Source organism: Columba livia, chromosome 3, assembly GCF_036013475.1.
Source record: "Columba livia isolate bColLiv1 breed racing homer chromosome 3, bColLiv1.pat.W.v2, whole genome shotgun sequence".
Lineage (NCBI taxonomy): Eukaryota > Metazoa > Chordata > Aves > Columbiformes > Columbidae > Columba > Columba livia.
The window spans coordinates 96159763-96173885 of NC_088604.1; the positions used below are offsets into that span (position 1 = coordinate 96159763).

A 14123-nucleotide genomic window follows, 5' to 3' on the forward strand; every position below is an offset into this window, starting at 1 on the left:
GCACTATAACGGTGTCATGAGATGAAAGCTTCATTGTAGCTAAGTTTATATTCATGTTGTACCAATTACAATTAGGAATTCCAGTGTTAATATTTTACAATTTGACGTGTGATCATGAGGCTTATATTTTGAGCAGGTAAAAATGTAGCTTCCTATCTTGCTTTTTTCTTGATGAGTTTGTTAGCACTCTTCTTGAATTTTGACTATGCAAACAGAAAAAAAACCTCTAAACAGTGACTCAAAAACCTGTTATTTTCAATCCTAGTGCAGCTTACAGATCTAACACAAAGTCAGGTCACCTACCAACAGACATGATTGTCATTGAATACCTTAAAACGATGAATGGATGTCCACAATGTGAACAATAAACAGGAGAAAATACTTTTGAGAAGACACCTAATGATACTCAGTATCCCTGATTTTAACTTTGTCCATGAAAATTCTTTCTTCAGTTGTTGATCTGAGCTTTCTTGATCTCAGCTCTTTCCCTGATTTCTGGTTTCTTCTTCTTTTCTTCATAGGGTCTGTCTGTTTTCTTTCAAAAGAAAAGTGACAAAGTACAACCTCATCTTCCTTTTTTTCTCATGTTTTCTATATATTTGCCCCAAATTCTCTTTTCTCCTTTATCAGAGACACAGAAATTATACTGTGGTTTGTGTTGTTTAACCCTGTTTTTACCCAGTAGCATCAGTATGTCTTCTAATCTGCTTCACACCCCACTACTTCATTTTTCTTCTTAACATCTCACTTTCTTTTATATTAGGATTTTGCAGTTCATAACTAAAAAGCAGAGTATTTTTTAAAATATATTTCCTAGAATCATAGAATGCTAGGGATTGGAAGGGACCTCGAAAGATCATCTAGTCCAATCCCCCTGCCGGAGCAGGAGCACCCAGATGAGGTTACACAGGAAGGTGTCCAGGTGGGTTTTGAATGTCTCCAGGGAAGGAGACTCCACAACCCCCCTGGGCAGCCTGTTCCAGTGCTCTGTCACCATCCCTGAGAAGAAGTTTCTTCTCATACTGAAGTGGAACCTCTTATGTTCCAGCTTAAAGCCATTACCCCTAGTCCTACCATTGTTTGTCACCGAGAAGAGCCTGGCTCCATCCTCATGGCACTCACCCTTTATATATTTATAAACATTAATGAGGTCACCCCTCAGTCTCCTCTTCTCCAGGCTAAAGAGCCCCAGCTCCCTCAGCCTTTCCTCATCAGGGAGATGCTCCACTCCCTTCATCATCTTCGTTGCCCTGCACTGGACTCTCTCCAGCAGTTCCCTGTCCTTCTGGAACTGAGGGGCCCAGAACTGGACACAATATACCAGATGTGGTCTCACCAGGGCAGAGTAGAGGGGCAGGAGAACCTCTCTTGACCTATTAACCACCCCCTTTCTAATACACCCCAGGATGCCATTGGCCTTCCTGGCCACAAGGACACAGTGCTGGCTCATGATCATCCTGCTGTCCACCAGGACCCCCAGGTCCCTTTTCCCTACACTGCTCTCTAATGGATCATTCCCCAACTTATACTGGAACCTGGAGTTGTTCCTACCCAGATGCAAGACTCCGCACTTGCCTTTGTTATATTTCATTAAATTTTTCCCCGCCCAATGCTCCAGCCTGTCCATGTCTCTGGATGGCAGCACAGCCTTCTGGTGTGTCAGCCACTCCTCCCAGCTTGTTTGCATCAGCATGAAACAAAATGGGTTTGTTTATGTAAAATGGAAAACAAAATATTGTTTAGATTGCTTCTTTAGTTAATTTGGTTGCTTTATTTTAATGTTTTTAAGCTTTTGTCACTACAATGTTTTGTAGGAAGGAGATTCATAAGTTTATTATACACTAAGGATTAAACTACCTGCTTTGTTTGTTTTGAAACTGCTACCTGTCTCAAAAGGCAAAATGTTTTGGTTTGGATATCCACTGTAATGAGTTTAACTCTGTCATAAACTGATTTAGACTGAGGTTGCATTATTAAACTGTACAAATAAGTCACAATTGAGAAAAAGTGCTGTCATCACCTTCTCCCAGTACAGATGTCTCGATGCTTTGATGGTTTGTGATGGAGTGTTGCCCAGCTGTTCACTTGGTGTTATGTCTTTTTTTGGTGGACTTGCAGCATGATCACAATCAAATTTGAGACCTCAGCTTTGAACAGACTCTGCTTGACTGTGGTTAAATTCCTGGCCCAACAAAATAGTAAGATAAATAAGCACCGTGGGGTAATGTGCTAAAAGACCAGAAAACTTAAGTAATAGGTGTGGTTGTGACAGGCTGAGGCTTTCAAGTGTGCAATATGTACTGTGACTGCTGGATCAAGTCGTCTTTCTTTAAACTTTCCATTTTGTATTCTGCTGTGGAAGTCAGGAATCAAAAGTTTCCTCTTTTGCGAGTGCCAAGAACCAGAGAATGAATGTATACTTGTAATTCATTTTCAGCAATTTACAATTTGCAATCCATTTGAAATTTATTCTTTGAATTGAATAAAGAACTTTTGGAGAAATAACCAAAGATTTAAATTTCAGAATTTGCACCTTGGGGAGTAGAAGTCAGAGAATTTCATGGAGGTCCTCCTTTAGTAGTAAGAATACGTTTGCCAGCAACAGTGAGTGAAGGTTTGTTAATGAGGAACTGGATTGCTGCTCAAAACTTCTGCCAGACTTCTTGGAAATGTTTTTTTTTTTTTTTTTTTTGAGAAGAACTAGTTAAAATGTCAATATGAAGGATAGTATTGTGCATTCATAATTTCTTCTTGCAGGTGTCGTGTCTTCTATAATTTGAGATTCTGTGATGCGTTTGGGCTTTATATGCCAGATTAAGTTACTTGCTTTTAAAGTTAACTTTTATCTTGATGAGGATTTGTGCTATTTAGGTTTTAGGGCTGATCTTGCACCCATGTCAGCTGTTGCTGGAAATGATAGAGACATTTGGAATCTGGAAAAATCAGCTTCACAAAATCATCATGACTCCTTGAAAGAGTGCTGCCAGATTCCCAAATGAGTCAAGCCATATTTGAAAAGTCTGTGGATCCCATTTACATTTTTTTCTGAGAGAATCATAAAGGAATGTACTGATAATTCCAGAGTCTCTTCATGGCTACAAAGCAGATTGCCCTGTGGATTGCCCTGTGGATTCCATCCAGTCCCTTGTGTTCAGTGGTACAACTATATGTGCCAGTGCATGAAATCAAGAAATGAAAGTAGGAACACCTATGGTATGATTAGTATTAGTCTTAATTTTTTTCTTAAGGGCAGTAATGAGGGGTTAAAATGATAAAAATTAATATTGGAAGCTCACATCAAAGATTTGACAGTGAGAATTCATGAGAGGTCTGAATTTTTTGGAGGTTTGCCATGTGGAAATTAAAGCATCACTTGCTGAGCCTTTTAGGATGGCATTTTTCCTTTCCCACCCAAGGCAAAGTGTCTGTTGAAGTTCTGGATCCCTGGATCAGTTAAATTCCTTGTAAGCTAATTTATTCTAGGCAGAGTGCATTCTTCTATTTGCATGTGTTCTGTTATTTTACTACTCGTAAATTCTCAGTCTAGAGAATAACCTTTACAAAGGATGAATAAGAATTTCCTGTATTTTATTATCTTCATAGTTCCACTAGTGTTTTCAATTTTTGGAAAGTGAAAGATCCAAGGTTTAATGTTCTCCAGGATGCTGACAAATTGTGTTACAGGTCTTGCCTTAGCAATTGAAGTAAATAAGGACCATAGAGGCTGCTCTTCATCTTCTGCTATTGTTTCTCCTGAATCATGAAGCAATGGAAATTAATAATTAATAATTATTTTAATTCCAAACCCCTTTAGTCTTTGCTACCTCTAACATGTGCAAACTGAGTGTATATTAAGGATGAACATTTTTTTACTGTGTGAATGAATGGAACTTCTGTTATTGTCAGTAAGTTGCTTTCCTAATTTTCTATGCATTATTCTGAAAATAGGCTTTCGAGTAACATCATTCCATAAAATACGTGGAACTTTTAATCTGTTTTATAGGGTTGCGACTCTCAAATGAGCATGTCAGAAGTGTCCTGCAGTGAAAGTACCTCCTCTTGTCAGTCGCTGGTACATGGCTCAGCTCCAGAAATCCTCGTTGGCCTCCTTTATAACGCTACAACGGGAAGATTATCAGCAGAAGTGATAAAAGGCAGCCACTTCAAAAACTTGGCAGCGAACAGACCACCCAGTGAGTGAAAATCTTTTTTTCATCCTAATGCTTCTGTACTGGTGGGGCTCTCGGTAGCAAGGACTTCAATCCTATCATTTAGTCTTACCCAAGCAAAACGAAATAGAGCAATCATCAACTAATCTGTTTCATGTTTGATATTTCTAGTCAGTTGGGAAATAGCAAAAATCTAAAATTCAAAATATTAATTGTAAGTTGACAAGACTGTTTTAATTTTTCATGATGACTGACTAATAAATTACCTTTATCATAATGATTAATTGCTAAATTACTAATGCCTCACATCACAGGCCAAGAATAAAAATTTAGTGTTTAAAGAGAAGGTACATGCCAGCTAATATTAATATAAACACTCTGAACAGTTATTGCTATTCCTAGAGGAGTTGATACTGCAGTCTTTAATTGCCTATGTGCCTGTGTATATGTGGTAGTAATGTATGTAACTTGGGAATGTCAGTGAAGACAACGGAGAAGCAAATTGAGACCTTTAGCATCTTGAACTGTATGTTCAAGTATTTGTTCAAAAATACATTTGTCTGAAATATCTGTGAACTTTATATACTTTAAAATTAGAGCCAGATGGATTGTCGCACACCCAGAATGTTTTTACTGTCTCTAATTCTTTGATACAGCTCAAGAAAGTTCAGTAATAAACTTTTTAATTTTTTGTTGCTGTTGTTTTTTGGATTATGAGTCTGATTTATCTAAGTTGTAGCCAGACATCCCTCCCTGTTCCTTTTGGTTTTGTCTAGAGGCTTAGGTTTGAGCCCCACTTTCTGTTTCCTAATCCCCATATTTGTATGGCACTAGCAGATGATCTGTCACTACTAGGCTATGTAGCAGGCTGCCAAAATTTTATGAGTTTACGTTGTCTTCAGAGTTTAGAAAATAAGACAAACAACTTGAGACTGATTCTCTTCTCTTTCTCTCTTGACCCATGTTTTATTCCATTCATTAATTACATATGGCTCAGCCTTGCTCTGCTTTCCCTTTCTCTGTATTTTTCACACTGATGGAGCCAGAGTTGGTTAACATGGCCAGAAAAGGAAGACAAAAGAAGGATCTCTAATACTTTTACATAATTAGGTAGTTGCTCAGAGTCACCTGTTGGGAGACAAAGCACAGAAACAGATGGGGAGGGCCAAGAAGGCCCAAGGACACTGAGGTGAGGGAAAGGAATGAACAGGAGAGATGTGGAGAGAAGGGACCATGTGTTCCCATAAAGCAAAAACAAGTGTGTGGCTTATTCTTATCTTTATGGCAATTCTAGAGAAAGCCATGTTTTTCTTAATATTTAGAACATACAAGTTAAATGTGGTTTCAGTACTTCTTTTGAAGACAGATATGCTCGTTCCTTGGTATGTTAATTCCCAAAATGTGCCCTGTGTGCCTGCGCTGTCTAGCTAACAGTGTGTGAGTCATGGGGGTCAACTATCTGTTTCAGATTGGAAGAAAACAGCATAGAACATGGCACGTAGCCCTGTAACATCATGTTCTGGCTAACCTTTTTGGAGGGAAGATCTTGTGTGTTACCTTTTGTCATCCCCTGTGAAAGACAGGGAGAATTTTTGATATGAATAAGAATAGTCTAGTTCTATTTAGGCAAATGCAGGTTTGGAATTCTGTTTTTTCTAGAAAGCTGGAAACTAATGGGTCTAGTAAGACCCATGCACAGAATATTGTGGAATCCAAATTTCTCCTGTGGGCTGTTTGTGCCATACTCCCCCTCCAGCCCCCAGCAGTGGCAGCACCCTCTTGTAAACTCACAGACCCAGGTGCGTACCACTGCCCTTTCCTAACTCCCTGCCAAGTGCATCCAGGGTGCACCCCAACCCCTCTCTGTGCCATCGCTTCCACTAAATTAAAACCAGAGCGCGTAGAGTTGATGATTAAGTGCTCTGACCACATTTGTTGTTTGGACCATCGGTGGTCCGAAATCCTGAGAACTGCTGCAAAGGACATGCACAGATCAGTTTTAATTCAGGTCTTGAGAAGCCTTGATAGAAAGGAAAGCAATTCTTCTTTCCCACATGCACTCCTTTGTGTAGTCTAGGTGTTGTGAACCTATGCAGTTTTTGTGAAATGCTTCTGTAGCAAATATGAATTGAGTCCTAGGTTTCTGCTTCTTGGTAGTATATACTCCTCTGCTCCATGTTTATATGTTATATAGTAACTCATTTAGCAACTGAGTATAAGCAAATAGGCCAAATCCTGCAGGCAATAAGTTGATGTTAGAATGTGTCTCTGTGTGATAGTTAATATTTTATCTGAGAAAAAGATGCTTCTTAGTATCCTTTAAAATGTTGAAAGAGGGTACAATCTTTTGCACATTAAATCCATATACATGTATGCATGCACCCATACATGAAATCCATAAATACATGGACTTTAACAAGTGAGATCTCTACATTTTAAGGAGAAACCCATAGCTGAATTTCAGATGTAAGCATCCCTCAGCTATTTTTAGAGATCAAATCAGAGTCACTCTCTTGCCCAAGTCCACCACTAGTCAAGACCTAAAGTATTGCAATCAAATATCCACATTTATAAAAGCTGAGGGCAAAACCATTTTGGTATTCAGTTCAGTGATTTTTTTCATTTTATTGCTTGTAATATATGAAGTATAATTAGTGTGTGCAGTTTTTCTTAATATGCTGGAGTTTGCATGAAAAAGCATAAGGTTTGATAAAAAGGATACCGTGATTTTTACCCAATCGCTTGCATGATTCTTTCTGTGTTGAGTGTGCTTTAGAACCCAGTAGCTATTAGTGCTAAGATAACCCATTATGTAAGCAGTGTAATTTTTGTTAAAGATTACACAAAAACTGCACAAAATTTTCATTTCATTAAATTTTACCCAGCAATCCTTTTGTTCAATCCTTTTTTCTGATCTATGCTGCCAAGGTTTTGTGTTCTTCCACTCCAGTGAATAATGTTTCCTCTTAAACTTTAACCTTTGATCCTTTCTCACCCAACTATTGACATCTGGTCATTATTTCTTTTACTGCTTTCCACCCCCTGTTGTCAGACGGACTGTTCTGTTGTCTAAAACACTTGATAGGTGGACAGGTTTATATAATCCGAGGTGAGTTCCTGTAGAAACTAATTGGATGTTGTCTTTTTCATGCAAAAGAAAACTTGCCAGCAGTAAAGCTATCCACAGCTGCCTGCCATAGTGGTTTATAAAAGTATATGTTTATTATTTGTGGCACTCTCTAATGCAAAAGTTGCATTTATCTCTGATTATGGATGTTGGGATTTCAGTGTACCTGCAAAGTGAAAATATTCAATGTGTTTCTTTTTACATAAACTCGGATCATTTAATAATTTCATTCATTAACATGAATATGACAGGAATAAATAATGAAACACTATAGATCGTTTTACACAGTTGCATATTTCTTAAAATCGGTTAACTTCATGAAATGCGCATCCTTCTGCAGGAGCATGGCTTGGTGCCTCTAGTGAAATGAAAACGGAGCTTTAAAAGTAAGGGCTTACACCCAAATACTAACACGCAATGTGTGCTAACCGCACTTACTTGCATCAGATTCTTAAATGTACTTCTGTGTTTTAAACAACTATCTTGAATTATGCAAAAATTCATTTCTCTTTAAAGGTGTAAACTTCCATCTTTGAATGCACTTTGCTACATTTTGGTCTTTAAAATAAATAAAATTGAAAAGCCCAAAGTGAGAACCACATCCATGCAGAGATTATTTTTAAGCATTTCATTCTGACTGTTTTGATATCACTGCATATCTATATATTTTTTTCTCTTCATTAGTTGCCTTCATTCCACTTCCTTTATTCTTATTCTCTGAAAATTCAGTGGTATGCTTTACAGTGTTGTGGCTATTTGGAGCTTGCTAAGTGTTAACGCAGCTGAAGTTTGTTGAGAACAAACAAGGGGGCTTGATGGGAAGAGGATTATGAGGTATACCTTTAACTTAACCATTTACATAGTACCGAAGCTAATTAACTTGATAGTGTGTTTGTAATATTTTGCTTACTTGCCATCTTTCCATGTGTCTAAAATGAGCTGTGTTCAGTCAGCCTGGTATACACCATATCCTTGTGTCTTGTAATTATCTCGTTCTCAAAACCTTTTGTTCTAAGATATCTGACATTCCAAAATATTATTTCTTTTGTAGATACGTATGTTAAGTTAACACTGCTGAACTCGATGGGGCAAGAGATGTCCAAATGCAAAACTTCGATCCGCCGAGGACAGCCAAATCCTGTATACAAAGAAACCTTCGTTTTCCAAGTGGCGCTGTTTCAGCTCTCAGATGTGACGCTCATACTGTCTGTATATAATAAGCGCAGCATGAAACGAAAAGAGATGATAGGGTGGATTTCCTTAGGTCTCAACAGCTCAGGAGAAGATGAACTCAATCACTGGACTGAAATGAAGGAATCTAAAGGACGGCAAGTGTGCAGATGGCATACTTTACTAGAATCGTGACAGGCAGTACAAAGCGCAGGCGTGGTTTTAAGGGAGTTTGGACTCTCAAGAAGATGATCATCCTCGGTCACAATCGACAGTTTTGTTGTGGAAGTGAAAAAGGGGACTTGAGGTCAACATTCCATCATAAAGAACACACAACATGCAAAATGGCGGGGTTTAATATATAATCACTTAGTGTCAGGCACTCCTTGGTGTCAGAGAAGCCTTGCTGTACACAGATACATTAGCGGTCCCTCCCCCATCCACCTGATGCTGTAGTTGTTTGCGTTTGTTTTGTGGTTTTCAGTTCAGAAACATTTTATATAAGGTTCTCCAAATTAATGTAAGCTCCTCCTTGTGTACTTTTTGTATTGCTCTAATACTGTAGCTTCTCACCTGCCTGCATTCAGATTAAAGGTCAATAATTTGCACTTTGAGAACAAGTTAATGATCTGTAAAGCAAAAGGAAAAAAAACAACAAAAACCACCAGTGGAGAACACTTAGTAGTAGAGCAAATATGAATATACTGTTGTTTTACACTGAGTTTCTTTCCAGGAGCTTCATACAAGGAAGCTTTCATTTTTATTTTTTTTTTAATGCAGTTGGTTTGAAAAGTACTAGCATTTGGGCATCAGGTGAACTTTGACTTCAAAATAATGTTTCTTCAATCTGTGACAGGAACGAGCTCCATATATGGCATAAATTGGGTTTTTCCCTCTTGCCTGTAGTTCTGCCTAGTCCAAAGAGACCAGATCATTAGTTTGGTCCCTTCCAAATCTCCTTAGACAGGTTGTACTGTAAAACTATGTAACTTTCTGTTGAAAGCACTTCCTGTATTCATGTATTCCAATGTAGGAAGCTCATAGAGCACGAGTTTACTAAAATCTATTTTCATTAAACAAATCGATACCAATTTATTTAAAATGTCAGCAGTTGGAAGTTAGGCTGAAATGCTGCAGAGGAAGTGCAAATGAATGCAAAATATTATGGCTTTGGTTGAAATAGGTGTCCATTTGAGTCCCTTCTGAGCTGTTTTAGGGATTACCACATGATGTTGGTTGAAGTCAAGAGCAGATCAGGAGTTTTTACCTTTCTTCTTGGAGAAGAGAACATCAGTAAGTTATTTTTCTAGTGATTTGCCAGCGATTTGAATGAATGTTTACACCCAAAATAGAAGTTTGCTTTGCTTATGTTCATGTTGGGCAACACAGCTTTCTAACGACACAGTCGAGGAGCCGCAGTATCACAAGAAGGTTTGCTGTCACATAAACACTCATGGCTTCCACTGAAATTAGGGAAATAGCAGTGCTTCTGAGACTCCTCTTTGTCCCAGATACTTTAATTGGGATCAAACTGAATTACTGACTGCTGAATCTAACTCATATTACTGAAATTGTGGCTTATTGAGTAAATGTATTGTTTAAAAACTTCCCAATTCAAATATTCCTTCTGCCTGTAATTATGTTTCACTTATTTTTAATTGTTGTTGTGTAGAAAGCAAAGCTTTTTTTCATATAAATGATGGTGATGTCTTACTAATATGAGACCTCACTGATTGTTGTAGCGGTTGGTAGGTAGAAGAGTGAAGTTCTGGATTTTGTTGAGAGAAATAGTAGTAGCCTGGAGTGTTCTCATTAGGACAAAAGTTTTTCACTTGAATTTCTTTAAAATACCTTTGAAGAATCCTGGCTTTAGGGTACACAGTCAGTCAAGTACAGCGAGATTGAAGACAGTGAGTATGCTGTAATAAATATATTTAACGTGGTTCTCAAATTCTCACACTACTTAATGATTTAATTAAGTCATTTTTAAAGGGTATGGTAATTCCACTTCTTGGTTTATTTGGTGCCTTTTGAGGGGTTTATTTGCAGACCCAGGCTTTCAGTTTGTATTGATTTAAAGCATTACAACACTACTTTTTTTTTTTTTCCCCTGGTATTGCACTGCTGCTTCATTTACAGAAGATTTATTTACTAATTACAAATAATGCAGAAACTTTCTTTAAAAAGGAATGATCTTGCAGTAATATAACACAAGTCATCTCTTTCAGTCCTTTTTGTTGCTCAGTTTGTGAAATGTAATGCTGACTGTATAATTTAATAAAAAAATCAACATTAATGTTATATGCATAAGAAAGGTGCTCAGATTTTCCTAATCTTTTCAGCCTTTCCATATAATAGAAACACTGACTTAGAAGCCAATCAAAAACAATTTTTCAATAGATGTGGAAGTGTTTTTATTCATTCTGTTTGTGGATATTTGGATGCTCTTTCCTAAACCTGAAAGTTCTCTCTTGGTAGTTGTCTGTGTGTACAAGTTTTGCTTTATAAAATAATGTACATTATTTAACAGCAAGAACAGAGCAAATTAATTGCAGTGGATAATATACTTAACATTACCAGTGAACAAATGAAGAAGTCAGTTTGGAAGGTACAGCAAATAACCTCTTACAGAACCAAAAGAAAATAAACTGTGTCGTAACTTGGGTTTCTGTTTGTAGGTTGCATTGCTTCAGTTTTACATCTAACCATTCAGCTTTCTAAAACACCAAAATATTCATTTAGGCACAGCAGAGATCTATACTAGTGCGTGTTGGGCACATTTGGGAAGAGGAATCTCTTTTTAGATCATGTGTCTTTTCCCAACGTATCCGGGTGCAGTCTGTGCTTCACAGAAGGAGGTTTGGCTTACTTGCATTTATACTATACAAAGGCTGAGAACTGAATGTATAAAGAATGGAAATGAATGATGTGTTTTGAGGGAGTAGAACATGGATTTTTCCATGCAAAACCAGTCACACCAATAATTGGATTTGCCCTGGGATTTTTATGAATTAGTTATAGTATCAATAGCTGTCATGTTGGTTTTTTCTTCCTAGATCCCATTCCTGTGATTTGTTTGCTCTTTTGTTTTTCTTATTGCTTTATGCAAACCTATACTTTTGTATTTGAAATCTGCCTTAGATACTGGTTTTTTTAAACCTTGCATAAGGGCTTATAAGTGTGCTTTTGTGCTTTCAGTTAGGTCTTAAGCATGGAAAAGAATTTCTAAAGAACAAAGTATCAGAAACAAATTAGAGGCATTTGTGTTTTCCTCAGAGTTGTCTGTGCTTTTTTATTTCATAGCTTTTTGTTGTTTACCTTTGTTCAAAAGTACAGCAAGTACTTGGAAGAGTTTATTAAATTCTTTAATTACTTTTCTGTGTGCCAATATACCGTGTAGAGATTACAATTATTGAATTGAATCTATCTCCTGTCAGTGTGGCCTTAATTATAGAACAGTGATGTTCTATGGATTCTATTCTTGAAAATATTGCATCTTTTCTGTATATATCTATTTGCTTTAACATCTAAACATTTCATGTAGGTCTTTTGGGAGTATTATAGATACGAAAAAGTCAGTTCCTTTCTGTGGTAAGGGCGTGAAGGAGCACAGGCACGTATGGTATCCCTTCCAGGGTGGCACAGGGAAAGGGAGGTGGCACTGGGTAAGGTCCAAAGCTTGGTCCCCTTGGTTCTGCCTCATGCTCAGGGCTCAAGACATCATCCGTGTTGTAACCACGCAGCGAGGTCTGACTTTGCAAAGGCAGAAGTTACATGAGGCACAAGTTATACAACCGGAGAAATATGATGTAATTTCTAAATCCAGTTAAAATCCTAACCTCATTAGTAATTAGATTTCAAAATGTGGTGAGCCCTTCGAATGAATGCTTGTGCTCTTACTGGAGCTGAGCGTTGTTTATCAATTCAGAGACTACTTGAGCCGAAGACAGATTTTATGGCATTCGCTGTAGAAGTTATTTCACCTGTAAATTTTTGCAGCCATTCCTGATGGTGGATGTAGTGCCAGCATCGGTACCTTCCCATTTTCCACACCTTTGGAGCAATTCTTTTGTTGTCTGAAATGTGTGTTTGTGTTACTCATTTATTCTCTTTTCTCCCTAATGACTTGCTCCTGCAAACTCCCCAGCACCCCGAGAAGCTGTCTGTGGACCTCAGAAGTCAAAGATACCCTGCACCTCTTAAAATAAGGTACTGGTGCAAAATTTCTGTGACCTGTCCAACTCCCTAAGATTTCTGAAATGCAAACCATCAGTTTTAATGTAGTGAAGCGGAAGACGTAATTGTTTTTCTTTGAACGAGACATTTTAGTGTAGGAATTGAACAGAGATAAGTCTGGCACATACCATTTCTAACAAAAAGTCTGTGGTAAAACCAGAGAACAGGGTTTGAGGGGAAGCCTTTTGGCCTGAGCTGTTCCAACTGGAAACTAACAGCAGAATGACCTTTAATTTAAATGAGAGTTGTATCAAGGCCTTTACTTGCTGATCGCACTTTTCTGGAAGAAAAAAAAACATCTTGTGTAAAACAGTCTTTAATATTGTGGCTTGTCATTTGTAAGGCAGACTGACTTTCTCCTGAAGCTGAAACCTTAGTAACAGCTAAACATCTGTTTAATTCTCCCACTGATGTGCATGCCTATCTGCTATTAATGTTAATGAGAGGAGTGCATGGGCATCAACAGGAGAGTAGACCTGACCCTGAAAGTGTGAAGTGCAATAGAATCAGCAGATTAGAGCAGTGATACCACATAGCACCTGCAACACCATCAAATGTAATTTCAGTTATGGATGGAGATTAAAAAAATATCCAGATACTGTCATAAACTTGTTATTTAATCATTATCTCTTATTTTTGTTTCTTCTTTTCCTCAGCTTCTGAAATATTTTTAAACTTAAAAATGTTAAAGTAATCCTCAGACATCTTGATCATTTTAACTGAAACATTCAGCAAAGTTTTTTGTTAGAACACGCGATCAAGAATGTTCTGTATTTTGGTCTATTTAACTCAACTGCCAGATTTTGCAGAGCATCACAGCTGGATTTCAGACTGCTTTGTTCTGAGGGAGGTTTGTGAGGGGAAAGTCACAGGAGCATTTGCTTGTCAGTGAATCATCGCCTGATGAAGAGATGTCACCTGAGAGCAAGAGCATTAAAATAAGAGATGACTTCGTACAATGGTAGCGATGGTGACTCAGATTCCACTCTTGGAGCCGTGTGGCCCTTGGAGGGCCCTGCTCAGAGAAACCATGAATTGTGGGAGTTCATACATTCAAAGCAGCACAGGTTTGTGTGGGCAATCTGTGGCTTCTAACCTAGCATATTTTACAGATGTAAGCAGGGTAGATGGTGTTTATTTGCGTAGGGTGAGTACCAACTGGCCTACAGCAACATGGATTAGTTTAGCCTTAAGAATTTATCACTGCCTCTCCTTAAGTTCAAGCAGGGTTTCTTCCTTTCTGCAGACTATGCAGAAATCTCATACACCCAATGTATCTTCTTATGTTATGCCTACCTGCATATGGCACAATTATATAAATGCTAGCAAGCTTAATTCATATGTAACGTGGTGTGACTGAATTAAATTGGTCTGATGATACATGCTGGATCACGTTTTGCTGTGCAGGCTTATGCTGGTAA

The 14123-nt window shown here is 37.9% G+C and overlaps 1 protein-coding gene across 9 annotated transcripts in view; it reads left to right on the forward strand.

Annotated features, from left to right (window-relative positions):
• The window catches only part of SYT14 (synaptotagmin 14), an 85126-nt gene extending 74346 nt beyond the window's left edge, over window positions 1-10780 (forward strand). For 4 of the 9 annotated variants that reach the window (XM_065058369.1, XM_065058367.1, XM_065058362.1 and 1 more), the window contains 3 exons: window positions 4004-4193; window positions 7222-7278; window positions 8348-9080. In XM_065058369.1, coding sequence (XP_064914441.1) covers window positions 4004-4193; window positions 7222-7278; window positions 8348-8661 — 561 coding nt within the window. In that variant the 3' untranslated portion in view covers window positions 8662-9080. Of the gene's footprint in view, window positions 1-4003; window positions 4194-7221; window positions 7279-8347 lie in introns of all 9 variants that reach the window. The other 5 variants (XM_065058368.1, XM_065058363.1, XM_065058365.1 and 2 more) reach the window with 2 other exon arrangements.
• The last annotated feature ends 3343 nt before the right edge of the window (window positions 10781-14123 follow it).